Source organism: Xiphophorus maculatus, chromosome 5, assembly GCF_002775205.1.
Source record: "Xiphophorus maculatus strain JP 163 A chromosome 5, X_maculatus-5.0-male, whole genome shotgun sequence".
Lineage (NCBI taxonomy): Eukaryota > Metazoa > Chordata > Actinopteri > Cyprinodontiformes > Poeciliidae > Xiphophorus > Xiphophorus maculatus.
The window spans coordinates 17,061,814-17,076,296 of record NC_036447.1 but is presented as its reverse complement, the minus strand read 5'-3'; the positions used below and the strand labels follow the sequence as shown (position 1 = coordinate 17,076,296).

Below are 14,483 nucleotides of genomic sequence, written 5' to 3'. Positions count from 1 at the left end.
GTATTTAGTCTGACATCTGATTTGTAGTTTTCAATGCACTGCTACATTAAAGGGCTATTTCAGGGTCTTTTTTTTGTAGGTAACTCCATTTGATAATTTCTCATTTGAAACTTATTTTGACTTATTAAAACAGAAGTGGATAATTAACTGAGCCAAGGTTTTTGAAATACAGCTATAGATTTCTATAGAGGATATTCTAGAGAAATAAGACTCAGTGTCAGGGTCATATTTAGGCTGCATGCCATGGAAACAAAGGGAAAACAGGAAGTCATGGATCACAGAGTAACTGTTCCTATACATTCTTCTGAACTTAAATATTAAGCAAAAATAAGTGCTTCAGACAGTTGCATTTATTTTAATGGGGTTAGATTTAAAAATGTCAAATGGGGCTCTTTGTAGTTTTTTTTTTTTATTATTTGTCAGACAGGTTTACAAGTAAAAACATATTTGACATTTTGGTACAAAAAAGAAGCAGAAATGTTGATAAACCTTGTAGGTTTGTTGAGTTTAGCACAGGCATTTATACAAATTGAGAAGTGTATATTTTTCTGGGCTCAGGTGCTGTTGATGTGGGGCTTTTCAGGGTGCTGCGTCTTGTTCTGGCTGCTGCTGTAGGCCTCGTTGAGCTGCTGCAGGTCCTTCGTCAGGCCTGCAAACTGTTCCTCCTGAGAGCAAAGCGAAAGCAGCCATTAATGTACTGTCATCATTTCAAGTTGTACTAAAAAATAATCATCTGCTTGGGTTCCAACATGGCCATCTTCTCAAATATAATTGAAACTTTTAAACCAAATCCCTTCTAGGAAACAGGTCCAGTGAATACAAAGAAAAAGCCATAAAACGAGTCCATGCTAAAATGCTTGAGTGTTGATTTTAGGTTTTTCTGCTGCTTCATTTTTGTCAAACATAGTGGATCACATTGAGGCCAAATTTCCATTATGCTGCCTACATCTTTCATACACTTCTTTCATTTGTTCAGATTCAGCCTTGCAGATGTAAGTGGTGTTGTTGCCATTTTCCTCTTACAGAGAAGTGGCTAATTCCTGGCAATCTTTCAAAACAGGTTAAACTTGTTGTTTACTAATTGTACTTAAATGTGAACATGTGAGTCCTAGCCACTCCTATGAAGACTGACAGCTGTCTTGAATATTTTCAACTTGCCAGGAAAACATCGTTCTGTTCCATGTTTGAATGAAGAAATGTCTTGGAAAAAAAGAACATTTTTCAACTTAGTAGTTGTATTGAGAGCAAATGTTCATGTCTCAGATCGTTGCTTTTGTCTTTCTCCCATGGCATCTGAATGCATAACACCAGAAAAGGCCAAGAAGACATTTTTGTAAAGCTTCTAGCCAGAATATTGTTTTAAACACATCAATTTGTATTTATTTATTTATTTTTGTATTGTATTTATTTATTTGTTTACAAGCTTTTAGCTAAATTCCTTCTTGAAAGGGGTTCTCTTGAATTTTGCTCTGCTGCTATATATATATATAGTTATATTTGAGTCGTGTTTGAGAACATCCTACATTTAACAATAAAAAATTGTTCAGCATTTTGATGGACTGACAAATGCTGCATTTGCATGCTGTGTGCATCTAACCAAATAAATTTGACTACAATTCATTTGAATTCATTCTAATTTTGAAGATAATTTTAATATCTAAATTAAATTCACTGACTGATATTTGTGTCTCTGCTTCCCTTACCAGCACATTCATTCTCTCGGCTGCGGCAAGTGCAACACCTAGCCTTCTCTCATCTTCTTCCCTTTCCTCTTCAATCACGCCCAACCTGGAACAAACACAGAGACGCCAGCAACATACATCATGGTGAAGTTAGAAAAAATGTGGGGAAGTTGTCTCTTCAATTTGATCCCAAAGATTGCTTTAGCAGGCACAAAAAATTCTATACAATCTCACCTGAAGGTGGCACTGGCGAGCTGCTCCTCTCGCGCCGCCAGCAGGTTCTTCAGCTCATACACCTCAGCTTGCAGCATTGCATTCTGGTCCTGGCTTTGGATGATGAAGTCCTCCAGACGTTTGGCCATGTCCAGCTCCCGCTCTGTCACCTGCTCTATCCCCAGACGGAGCTCTGACAGCTCCTGGGCGTGCTGGAGGGGAATCACACTTTTATGTAAATGTAGGAAATTGAAACCCAGTGTGAAATCAGTTGTGGGGATGGATGGATGGTTGAAACATACCCGGTCCAATAAGCTGAACTGCTCGTTCTCGGCTTTCATCTCACCCGACTCCCTGTTGGGGTTGACGATGATCCATGGAACTGGTGCTGGAGCACGCCTGATGCTTTCACTCTAAACAAGGTAGACAGGAGACTGCTGGGTTTGTTTTACTGGCAAAACAAAAAATATCTCTGGAAAATGTCAAATAGCATAGATTTGCTGGTTGGTATTGCACCCTGAGACCAGGCTTTACTCACAGTATCTGGTCGTGTGATAACTGGCTCGTTGACCTCGGCCCCTTGCTCTTCGTGGTCCGATGTCGGCAGAGCTTCGGAACTGGTCTGCCTCTTCAGGGCTTGTTTGCCGTGACCAGGACGTCTGTGTGGAGCACTCTGGGTTCTGGTGACTGGTTTCCTCTCTCTCGTGTTCTTACGTGGTCTGCTTTCACTGCGAAATAAACGGATCAGTGTGTCATAATGTCAATATTTCATCCATTACTGAACTGTAAAAAAAAACAAAATTCAGTTTTCAAATTATTCAAATGATTCTTTTGTGTCTTTTTTTTTAGTTCTTTGATACAATGTCCTGTGAAACTGCATGTAAAAATATTATCTTTTGTGATTCTAAAAAGCAAGGAAAAAAAATTTGTTGCCACTTTAAAAAATGGTTTGAAGTGTTTACAGATTTTTTCTACAAGTAGTTGACACAGCAGTGGTTTGTGGTACATTCAGTTTTATTTTGCTTCTCAAACAAAAGACTAGTCTATTGGAAAGCCAAAGTTAACCCAATGCAGTGCATATTTACTGAGTGAAAATCTACTGTTGTCATCATTTCCTTAGACATTTTATACATTTCAAATGATCTTCGTTACTTGTGAATTATTTAACAAGTACACAGGTGTCATATAGTACCTGTCTTGTGGGCCTTTGGAGTCCACAGGCAGTCTCTGGAGGGAAGACTGCAGAGGACTGTACTTTCTCAACTCTCGTGGAGGAACATACTCCGGTTTGGATGGTTTTGTATGACTGCAAAACAGAGGCCAGTCAAAATAGCAGCAGGAAGCTCATGGAAGAGGCTCAAGGCCCCTAACTTACCTGTTCACAGTGATCCGAGGCGCTTCAGGACCAAGTGAATCACTTATCTGGTTCAGGATTGAAGGCAGAGGATGCAGCTTGTCAATTGTGTCCTGAAAATGAAAAGCTGGAAGTTAGTTTTATATCATAAAATAACACCTGATGCATAATGGACTCTCGTTTGCTCATGATTATCAACCAAACTGGAATCACTTTTCATCCCACCTGATTCTTCTTATAGATAATGTCCACAAGGAGGCCGTGCAGCACAGCCAGACGCAGGGGCAAGTCTACATAGCCATCAAAGGATGTCATCGGGATTTCAGTGTCTTGATTGGACACTGTTTGCAGGAAACACTTCATCCCATCCCAGTGCTGATCCAGGAATTCATTCATGAACAGCATGTACTCCTCCTTCTCTCCAAACCTGAATCCACACAAAACATTTCATTTGCTTAAACGTTTAAACTTTCACTCATGTAGAGTTTGTCAGCATGAGATGACTAGATGCAACTCACAAGGTGGAGTTGGCCAGATTCTGGATGACTTTGGCAGTAAGGGTGAGGGTCCGCAGGGTGTTCGGCTCCGGATATGCCTGAGTCAGTCCGAAAAGAGAAGGACTCAGGATAGCAGGACATAAGAAGCGGAGGAAGAGCGAGGCAGAGATGAGTCGCTGCCCAATTTCTGCTTTCCCCTTGTCTTCACACAGCTCCATCCAGTTGGAGAAGATCTTGTTTAATTCCTCGGGAAAAGATCTGTGAAAGGGAAAGATATGCTCAATCAGTTCCTTGAAGCAATTTGTCTTTTGCTTCTTCTTCACCAAGCCGTCATGTCTCACCCGTGTATCTCAATTATCTTCTGCACCACATCTTCACAGGTTTCCCTCAAGTGCTGCTGGTTGCTCGACAGTTCAGCAGCGGGGCATTTGAGAGGGTCAACTTCACAGTTCTCCACTGAGGCGTATAGTCGGTTGATGAAGTCCCCTTCATAAGAAAAAGAAAGAAAGAAATTAAAACAGACTGTTTTGTTGATGATGCTCATTTATTTTGTTTAGTTTTTAATGTTTAGCCACAGCTTGCCATGGATCTTAACTCGTTTGGAAATGTCAAAACCCTGCTGGACGTCTTTGCCTTGAGGTATGATTGTTTACAATCTGGATTTTATGCACTAAGCCTCTGCTGTTAACAATAGCTACAGTTAAAAAAATACCTGTTAGAACACCTTTAAAATGTCGTCATAACACGTTCTTGATTTAGTTTGGCTGAAACTATTTTAGCGAGCTGCTTGGCGAGAGACTTCTCCTAATCTTTTATGTAGACATGATGCACTCAAGAATATTTAATGTCCTCTCCCAATGCAGAAAAGTTTTGATGGTGGAACGTAACAAATAAATGTTTTACAAGTTGGACCCCAACTTGTAAAACTCTTTGATATGCACATAGTGCATGTTCGTTTTTTCCTTTACATTAGGTAACAAAAAACAATTTGAATAGAAGCTTTTTGGATGTTAAATAATCGGTATCAGCAGATATTTCAATTCATACATTTTTAAAAGAAACCACTATAATCTTTACGTATTACCTACCTAGTGTGTCAATTAGGTATTTCTGGCCAACCAGCTTCATATATTCATCTATGGCTTTAGTAGCCAGTGTGTTTTCTCTGAAGATCAACGCTTCCTTCTCTCCGAGTCGGTTAACCTCTGCATCGCCCAAATCAATGAGGAATTCCTGGAAAAAGTCCAGCATGAACAATCAATACAGTTTTAAAACAACATAATGCTGAATTTCTGTTCTTGTGTTGCCATATTTTCTCAACCTTGGCCTTGCCAATACTCTGGAGTACGTGAACCAGAGCTCCTGCCAGCTCCTCTTTCTCCTTCACGTTGAGAAGTGGCTCCAGGTTTCCGCACATTTCTACATATCTCACTGTCACATACTCCGCAAACTCTTTGTATTTCTCCATCGGCAGCACTTTCAGGTTCTGGAACCGAGCCTTGATGCGGAGGGAAGCCTGTGAACTCAGCACTTCCTTGTTCCCAGCTGTGGCCAACGCCTTGAAAGGCGTGATGGGATACCACTTCTCTTGATAGGTCCGACCTCGAATATCTGCCAACGGTATGTTCACGCTGCCCAGAGGATGCAAGCTGGTCTCATCCCGGGAGTGGCGCTTCTTTTTGGTGTCTTCCTCACGGAAGAGATGCAGGCTGATTTGGGAGATGGAGGGAAGATTGTCGAGCTCGAAAAATTCCCCCCAAAATAGTTGGCAGCCGCCAGCTGCGCCCCCGCTTCCCCCCAGGCCTCCCGTAGACCCGGAGGCACTGTCCCCAGCCATGCTGGAGCGATTAGTTGGCTTGCCGACAGCTCGACTGCTTGTGCGGGCAAACAAGGTTCCATCAAGGTGAACCTCGCAGTAGTAGCGCCGTTTGGGGGGAAGATCCTTTGCTTCATTGACCCACAGACTCAAGGAGTTCTCAGTGCGCTCAATGTTATCCTGTGAAAATTAAGGAAGTGTTTTGCGTGGTATTTTAGATGTTGTGTAACGTATTTTTCACATGCAAAATAACTGACCTTGTTGGGCTGAGCAGCACGTCTCAAGTCTTCAATCCAGCGATCCCGTTCAGCAGCCGAGGAGCAGCCAAAGCAGTGGGTGTTTTCAGAATTTATCACCTAAAAACACAAAATCCATCCAGTTACTGAGAAGACCCAGCACATCCAACCCGTAGAATCCAAACCAAAGTTTACCTCAAAGCAGTACTTTTCCCCTAAGATTGAGCTGTGGACCGGTCTGATGACAGTGCTGGTGTCGGCACTCAGATCCAGACTCCCTACTGGAACCGATACAGACTCACGGGAACCATACTGCCTGTAAGATACAAACAAGAGTGAACAAGTTAAGCAGAGTACACTTTTACAAGCAAGTCCAAGCTAGGTACGAGTCTCACAGCATGCCACGGTTTTAAAAGGGACAGTTTTAAAATTGCATAAGTTATATGCCACATGTTTTTAATGGTTTAAAGTGCTTAAAGCTTTGAGAAGCATGACTGTAAAGCATCTGACTGCAGGCTAACTACCCAAAACAATGATCAACTAATTGCAACTGTAGTATTTCTACTCAGCTTTATACTGTGAGAATTTCATACTGGCTCATGTACCTTAGAACAAACCAAAAAAAAAAAAGTTGACGTGCATTTAGGAAATCATGTCAACAAGCATGATTTCCCATAAGTCAATTGTTATAATATTATGACTATTTTATGGATGGATGATTTTCTCACTAAATGCATGAGTTTACTATTATCTTCAGTTGTTTTTTTTTTCTTTCTTTCATGCTGTGTTGGTAGATAATTGCTTTTAAAGGAAATAAATCTAAATTTGCTTTATTTCCTGTGCTAACCTGAGGAGGTTAAAATACTTTAGAAACATAAGAGTGTGCTTTACCTGCTTAGTTTGTTTAGTCCCGGGTTCAGTTGGGTGGCACTGTTCCTTTTGGCCTTATCCAGGCGCCGTTTGATCAGTCCCTGAGGGTGAAGATGTTACACCGGGGGGATAAATGCAATTATGTATTTCGTCATGAGGAAATGCAGTGCAGGCACACAGATTATCTGATGTGTACTCACCCGTACACCACCATCCTGGTTCTTCGGCCGAGAGCCGCCTGGGAGGCCCACAGGGTCAGGGCTGCATTCTGAGGGTCAAGATGAAAGGTGTCGGCATGAGAAAGATATGTAAAGACCAAAAGGACATTAAATCTATCAGAAGGTTTGTGGAAAATATATGTTAGGTAAAAAAAATCCCCCCCCCCCCCCCCCCCCCCCCAAAAACGTTGTTAATCCTGGCATTTTTCCCTGAGGACAATTTTAGCTTGTAAAGAGAAAAAGCTGATGTCTGAAAGATATAAACCGTTTACTTCAATGCATTTTGTTTAGTCATTTCATTGAGATTTGGTTATCATTACCAGCTCTTAAAAAACAAACAAAAAACAAAAACTCCCTCTAAAATTCACATTTTCTACTTTTAAAAGCAGTTCATGACACATCTCTCAAGAAAAATCCAGCACCGTGGTTCCCCACCCAGTGGACACATTTGTTTACCGAAGGAAACATTTGTCAGAGCTGCAGTGATAGTTGATGAACCCAGAATGACAGGATGTGGTTTTTAGTTGGAGGCTGATAGCTACAGAAATCATAGTCAAACTTAATAAGCTTCACGAACAGGGATTCTGTGAGTCTTTCATGTAAATTAACTTCTTCAAAATCTTCAGTACATAATTTCCTCTTCTTTTTATTTCTAGAGTCACTTCTTCAGAATGAGATAAAAGTTAAGAGGAAAATGTACATTTTTGCCAGCAAAGCATTTAAGGTAGAGCACTGTCAGGCGTTTTGCTTACCTAAAGATCCTCCACAAACAATCCAGCGTCTAATTCCCATCATTAGTCCGAGCTGAAAAAGACGTTTCGCTGTCTTACTTAAGAAGCTGTGTCTTCAACATTTCCTTCCCCTGTTCAGTAAAACATGCTGCTCCTGATAGCGTTCAACAACCTGGCCGATCCAGGATTGTCATCTCAAGATTGCAGCTTCTAACTTTCTCTTAATATTTAAGCAGAAATCAAACAAGATGCTTCTTGATCCCTCCCTGTGCTTCTCTATCCCCCCTGTGCTCTTCTTTCTCTGCGTCTGTTCATTGGACTGTTTGAGCAATCAGCCGCGATGTTATCTTTCTCAATAACTCACAAAGGAAGCAATTTGACAGTCAGCCTCACAATCAAACATTCAGCCATTTCCTCTGTGACTTTGTGCAGAATCACACATCTGATGTCAAGAGGCAGACTTTGGTACGTTTATGTCTCACTTCATGTCTCACTTGTGTGTGTATTGACCTGCATCATTGTCGGCGAGGTTCTGAACGCTGAGGTTGGACAAGCAGCTGCTGACACGGTTTCGGATCCACGTCGTCGGCTGAGAAAGACGCACACATTGAAACTCTCCAAAATTAGACAAATGCGTTTTTACAATGGCTGTGAAATATACAACAGGTGCATCTGAAAAAGTCAGGAGGGTTGCCAAAAAGTTTGTTTATTTCAGTGATTCAATTCAAAACTGTATTGAAGTACGTGAGTGGTACTCTCTGTATTATATAGATCCATTAGACACAGAGTGATATTTTCAAGCATTTATTTTTTATTATAGCTAAGAAAGAGAAGAATATAACAAAAACCCAAAATGAAGTTTTTTTTTTGGAAAATTGTAGAATTACATGACACCAATAACAAGACATAAAATAAATGCCACCACATACAAAATGATCCAGCTTAATCATTCTATTGCTATCCTTGGGCAATATCCATTATTTTCTACTACATTTCTTCCTTCCACACAACTTTCCATTAATTAATTTAGAATATACAGTACAGACCAAACGTTTGGACACACAGTTGTGTCCAAACTTTTGGTCTGAACTGTACATCCCGACGAGTCTTGGTTGTCATATTAAAAGTACCTTTTGAAAATAACAATCTTATTATTACACACTTTTTATTAAGTCCACATTTGTTTTTGTTTTTTTAAATATATATATTTTTGTAGAGCTGATGTAATATTTAAATTTTAAATTTCACATTCTTATTAAGATCGCTGGAGACAGCCACCAGCACCCCTTGCTGTTACCCATCTCATCAACAGCAGGCTCATCTCTACATGCTTAGGGATACGCGTGTAAGATAATGGACGAATGAATGGATGTTCTCATTGTCTGTGGAAATGATCAGAATTAAAACAAATTGAGTCTTTTAAGCATCCATCTGTGTGTAATTAATCTATACAATGTGTTTCACGTGGTGATAAAATCCCTGAAATAAATGGGCTTTTCAGAACTATTCTAATTTATTGAACTGGTCTGTGCATGATTGGCACAGAAAGTGAATTTAGGTTTTCACTACCTGTAAGCCACAGTCATCACAATTTATGAAATTGTTTAGAAGACATCACTCTGTGTGTAATAAATCTATGACCTGAAATAAATTCACTTTCTGTTTTTGTCCATTTCTAGATAAACCTACATACAGGTAGTATAACTGTGAGACTTGTTACCTCATCCTCTTGAGTGATGAGGATTTGTCCGTCTCCCAGGATGCAGTTGGTGATGTCCCATAAGGGGACCTCCTGTGGTGGGACCCAGTTTTGTCTTGTAATTTCACCGGCTGCAGCGTGTGCCGGTTCAACCTCCTTCAAGTCTGCAAGAGGACATTGATTTCACTCACACACACAGTCGACAGGGAAAGAGGTGTCTGCGATCTACACCATCATTTCGGGCACACGGTGACCCTTGTTTGTTTTTTAGTTCTGATAATTACGGCCTGATGAGACGACACTTATCTCACTCACTGTGTGGCCACTCCCACTTACTGATGCGATCTGTTTCTTCATGGCACACCAAGAGACACGGATATCCTGTTGTTTCTCAGTAGCTTTGCTCAACTTCCTTCTTAATTTGCATTGTCTCTGTGTTTACTTTTAAAAACTTTTCTTTTTTTTTGCAGATGCAGGCTTTTTAAAGAAAAATGAAGATACTGAGAAAAGCACTGAATAAATGAAGGGTTGTTGAGAAACAATGGTTTTGTAGAATCACTATAATGATTAAATAATACTCAACTGCAGTGCATTCACCCAAACTACTTGTTGAAAGTATCCTCTCGAAAATGACTAGACTGCTTGATGGTACCTTTTCCTCTGCGACATCAGTGCGACTTTAGGATTAGAAGAACCTGTTCACTGGCGTTTATACTTTATCCTATCCCAGTAATCTAAGTGATTTTTAGACAATAATATCAGGAGGAAAATGTGTTGTCAGCTGGTGTTTTTTAAGTTTAACCACCTTCATAATCTGTGGTTGATTGTGTTTGATTTGTGTTTTTGTTTTTATATTCAAACACCTTCTTCACAGTTCCAGTTCCAGTTTTTACTGCCGTTACTTGAAGCTAAAGAGATTTTCTGTCCAAATGCAGTGCAGCGTAAAGTCTGCCATCTTGTGTCGGAAGTTCATTCTGGCGCAGCACTCTGCAGTCCTCTGCCCTGCTGTGTGCAGCCAGAAGGAGTCATGCACAAAAATCCAAAATCTGTTTGTTTTTTTACTAATCACTTTCATCTGACCACACACAAGCTCTAGTTTGAAATGTTTATCAGACGTCATGTGACTGTTGGGTGTTGCACACACCTTTTCCTGCTTCTCCCTTCTCATCACTGAACACGATGCAAGGACATCGAGTTAAAAGCTTGACTTGTCAATCGAGAAGCAGCTTGGGGACTGCAGGTCTCCCAGCAACCACATGTGCAATTTGGAGGTGTGCGTAGTTCTCTCTAGCCTGGGGCCATTGTCATGGGGAGTCTAACACTTACAGATGCCTATGTCAAATGGGCTACATCATAGTGTAATATTTTATTTTATTATCTTTTGTTCATTGTTTTTTGTTTTTGTTTTATATGATCCTTTTGTTCCAGCTAGAATAGTTAGACAATAGTTAAAGTTAATTAGTCTATTTAGTTTGGCAGCTCAAAGTGTGTTTTAATAGGTTGTAGCCTTGAAATCAGCGTTACTTCTCCTTCAAATTCTCTGATGACACAAGCTGTTGCTCCTCTCTACTAAACCTGGAACCAATAACGCTGCCAGCAGCATAATTAACACCCACGATCCTAACACAGATGTTTGTTGCCTCTCTAGAGCCTTGCAGAAACCAGGCACATTCTGGCTAATTTGTATTATTAAAGTGCCGTGTCAGTCCAGTGTAAAGAAGGCCTAATAGCTGTCGGAAATAAGAAATACATCAAGCATAGACTCCTTTTATGTTTTCCATGTTGATGATGTAATACTATAATGTACAGTATATTCCATATACAGACATTTTCATATATTATGTTGTAAATGAGCTTAAACAAATTCGCACAAACTATTTGTGTGAAATTAATTTTGCTAAAGGGATTGATGCTGAGCGTCAGGATCATTGGTTAGATTTAATTTTACAAAGAATGTTTTTGCTGATAAAGTATAAATGTAATTTTTTTTATCAAGTTCTGTCAATGGTAGTTACAAAGGAAAATTAAAAAGCAACATGTAATACTGACATCTGAACTTTCACAGCAGTGCAAAACTGGACAAACAAACAAAAAAGAAATTTATGAAGGTTCTTGTATTTCACGATGTGTTAGTAAACTGGACATCGTTACTTCCTCTCTCTGGGCATCATCTGTATCAGGACTGGGCAAATACTGTAATCAGGCTCCATCCAACAGAGAGGATCTTATTTTAAATGCAAAATACAAATTCATAACCTTTGACAATAGCAAGGAGCAAACGTTTCAGTGCAAACAAGCTTTTTAAAAAAATAAAAAACATTCATATATTTTGAAATAAAAACATATTGCATTCACATTACACTGTGTGTGCTTGATGTTCAGTGACTTTAACTCAAAATTAAACATCTGCTGCTTATTACAGGATGTAACTTTGAATTGTGTTCTGCTTTATGCTTCATTTATCTTTATAACATCACCATTATGTTTCATCCTTGCACTCATTGTTTTTTATTTTGATTTTACGTTGTTTTTTTTTGTTTGTTTTTTTACTTTAATCTCTGATGTTATTTGAATGATTTTATTATTACTTTTATTGATTGCATCTATAATTGTTTTTTCATTGTATGTGAACTCTCCTGCCAGTCCTTTGACTGAAAGCACTGTACAAAGTTTTCTATATTATTATTATTCTTGGATTTTCTTTGTGCACAGGGCCAGGATGTATTTTGGCAGACAAAGACTTATATTATTTTTAGGCTGGGATAATTAATACACCACCAAGATGAGCCATTTTATTCTGGACTCTGAGGCGACAATAATGTCGTAGTTGAGGGCGTGGCCTGGGAGGCGGAGCATGATGGGGGGTTGGGTCCACAGTGATCAGCTCACCCGGGATGCCCTTCATGCTAGAGCTGCAAGTTCAAATAGTTGACACATTTTTGAATCCACTAACGTTGACTCAAAATTGACCAAAATTAGAATATATTTTGTAATTATTTTTGCTGCATGTTTCTGCTCAATGCATCACTGATTAATGTGATTCACTTCTGGAATATTTTCAATCTTCCACTTTTTTTGTACATACAAAACAGTCCAATAGTCATTATTAAAAGAAGCCACTCTATTTTTTTTATGGAGTATCCTTTCATTTCAAAGTAAGTTAATAATATTTCCAGCTTGTGCCATTTCTGAATTAATGACTTCCATTTTTAAAGTCAGCTAAGTTTACAGTAATAGTGCCAGCCACTCTTTTTCAGTAACGTTTGTTTTGAAGTTCCTTCTCACCCTTAAGTGAAGCTTCTCACCCTTAAATGAGTCTTCTCACCATGTCAGCTCAGTGGTTAAATATGAACCTGATATGGTTTTGTGAAAAGAGGTCTCACATACCACACCTTTGTGCCAAAAGAACATCTGAAATGTAACAGGAAATCATAGTCTCGCCACATGTGGTGAACTTTTTAGAGCCGGACGCACTTTTACGTGGGAAAATCCACTTTTGTAGAGACAAAGTCCCATGCAACCTAATCATTTAAAGTTGCTTCATCATCTTAAACGTGAAACTCAGCACAGAGTGATTTTTCTTTAAATACCTTTGTCACAGACTCAGATCATGTGTTGTTACCTGGAAGCAACGCGTGCTCGCTGTTGCGGCTCTGCAGCCTCGGCCTCTTGAGCTTCTGGGTCACGTTCCACAGGTATTTTTTGAAGATCGTCCCCCCACTTCCTTTCGACGAGGGGTCACTGGAGGAGGCCCCTGCAGCCTCTGGGGCAGCCGATGATGAAGCTGGCTGGGCTGAGCTGGCGGAGCTGGAGGAAGGCGTTAAAGCTGCAAAAAGAGATCCAGGAGGCTCCGACAGAGCCCTCCTGAATGGGTTCTTCCTGGTGGCCCCGGCACCTTTCTCAACCTTGGTTGTCTCTCCACTTTTCCCACCTGTTGAATTTTTGTCCCCAGGATCCTCACTCAGGGCTTTGCGCCAGTTTTGCATCTTGCTCCACTTGTTGCTGGAGGCCTTCTGGATCTTGTCGATAGTGGACGTGGAGGTGGCTGCAGCCCCGTCTCCCTCTTCTCTCGGCTCATTGAGCGTTCCCTTGGAGCCGGTGTGCCACTTGTACGTGTTGAGGGGATCGGCGGTCTCAGACAGTTGAGGATGCTCGACAGGAGTCTCCTTTTCCTTCTCTGGTGACCCCTGCTCCTTTGATAGAGGATGAGCTGCATGCTCTGAATCTTTCTCCTCGGTGCCCATTTCAGATTTGACTTGCCTGCTGCAGAACTTCTCTCCAATTTAAAGCTGCATTAACTGCCTTCATAGGAGGTTTCTCCAACGTCCTTTCTGAGTTACTGCTATCTTCAAGATTTTTTGTAAAAATTATTTATTTTTGCTTACACAGGCAAAGTAGTCCTCCCTGGTTCAGTCTCAGTGCTTGTCTCGTTTCCTGTCTCGTTACAAAAAAAAACGTTATCCGGCAACAACAGTCGCAGAGCTGCTCCGCTTGCGGTTGCTCTGCTGCAGGACCCAAACTCCTCTGCTGCGTGTGCCGTTTGCTTCCTCATTGAGTGCCACTGAGAACTTCACCTTTTTACACAAAATCCTGCTATTTTTGTCTGCTGTTAATGTTTTGAATAAAAACAAACTTCCCTCCCTCGCTTCCTGTTCTGCTTTAATGTAATGTTTTTAAATAACAGAGTCATCTCCATTAACTATGACAAACTGAAATACAGTTTTTTATTTGTTTCAGAGTAAAAAAAAAAGAAGAAAAAAGCAATGGTTGCTATTTTGAGAATGAGGTCCACAGTCAGGCTGTGAAAGGTAGTTCACGGTTTTTTCTGTAAGGTGAAGTTTTGACAGATTTTGAGTTGTCTGTTGTGGCACAGCGGTGTGAGGAAATGTGGCTTTGCATGTTTTTACTCAACAGGTTCTTGAGCTTGATGACATTTATATCAACACACTTCACACTTGAAGTAAAATACTTAAGAAAATGAATTCAAAAAAAGGTTTACACATAATCTGATGTGTATTGGCTCTATCAGTATTCACCTCTGCGTAATTGTCAGAGGTTACCTGTGGGCGTTTTATGGACTGTTGACTGTTAAAATCAATTTCCTGTGAAAGCAAGCCTGTGCTTCCTGTCAGTGTGTCAGAGTCACAAAACCACTTCCTGTTCTCAT

General features: G+C 40.3%; 1 protein-coding gene across 2 annotated transcripts; it reads right to left on the bottom strand.

Annotated features, from left to right (window-relative positions):
* Positions 1–419: 419 nt before the first annotated feature.
* On the bottom strand, positions 420–13,858 carry LOC102217097 (ras/Rap GTPase-activating protein SynGAP-like). Of its 2 annotated transcripts, XM_023334653.1 has the most exons (19): positions 12,939–13,858; positions 9,338–9,480; positions 8,128–8,206; positions 6,869–6,936; positions 6,690–6,769; positions 5,994–6,114; positions 5,820–5,918; positions 5,068–5,742; positions 4,835–4,979; positions 4,088–4,232; positions 3,768–4,004; positions 3,475–3,676; positions 3,271–3,362; positions 3,088–3,201; positions 2,434–2,623; positions 2,198–2,308; positions 1,917–2,107; positions 1,704–1,788; positions 420–665 (listed from the first exon to the last, which is right to left on the bottom strand). In XM_023334653.1, the coding sequence occupies exons 1-19, from the start codon at positions 13,558–13,560 to the stop codon at positions 555–557; spliced, it is 3,510 nt and encodes a 1,169-aa protein (XP_023190421.1). In that variant the 5' UTR covers positions 13,561–13,858; the 3' UTR covers positions 420–554. The 2 variants fall into 2 exon arrangements, with proteins under 2 accessions (XP_023190421.1, XP_005803079.1); XM_005803022.2 differs by lacking the exons at positions 8,128–8,206; positions 9,338–9,480; positions 12,939–13,858 and adding an exon at positions 7,639–8,069.
* Between the last annotated feature and the right edge of the window lie 625 nt (positions 13,859–14,483).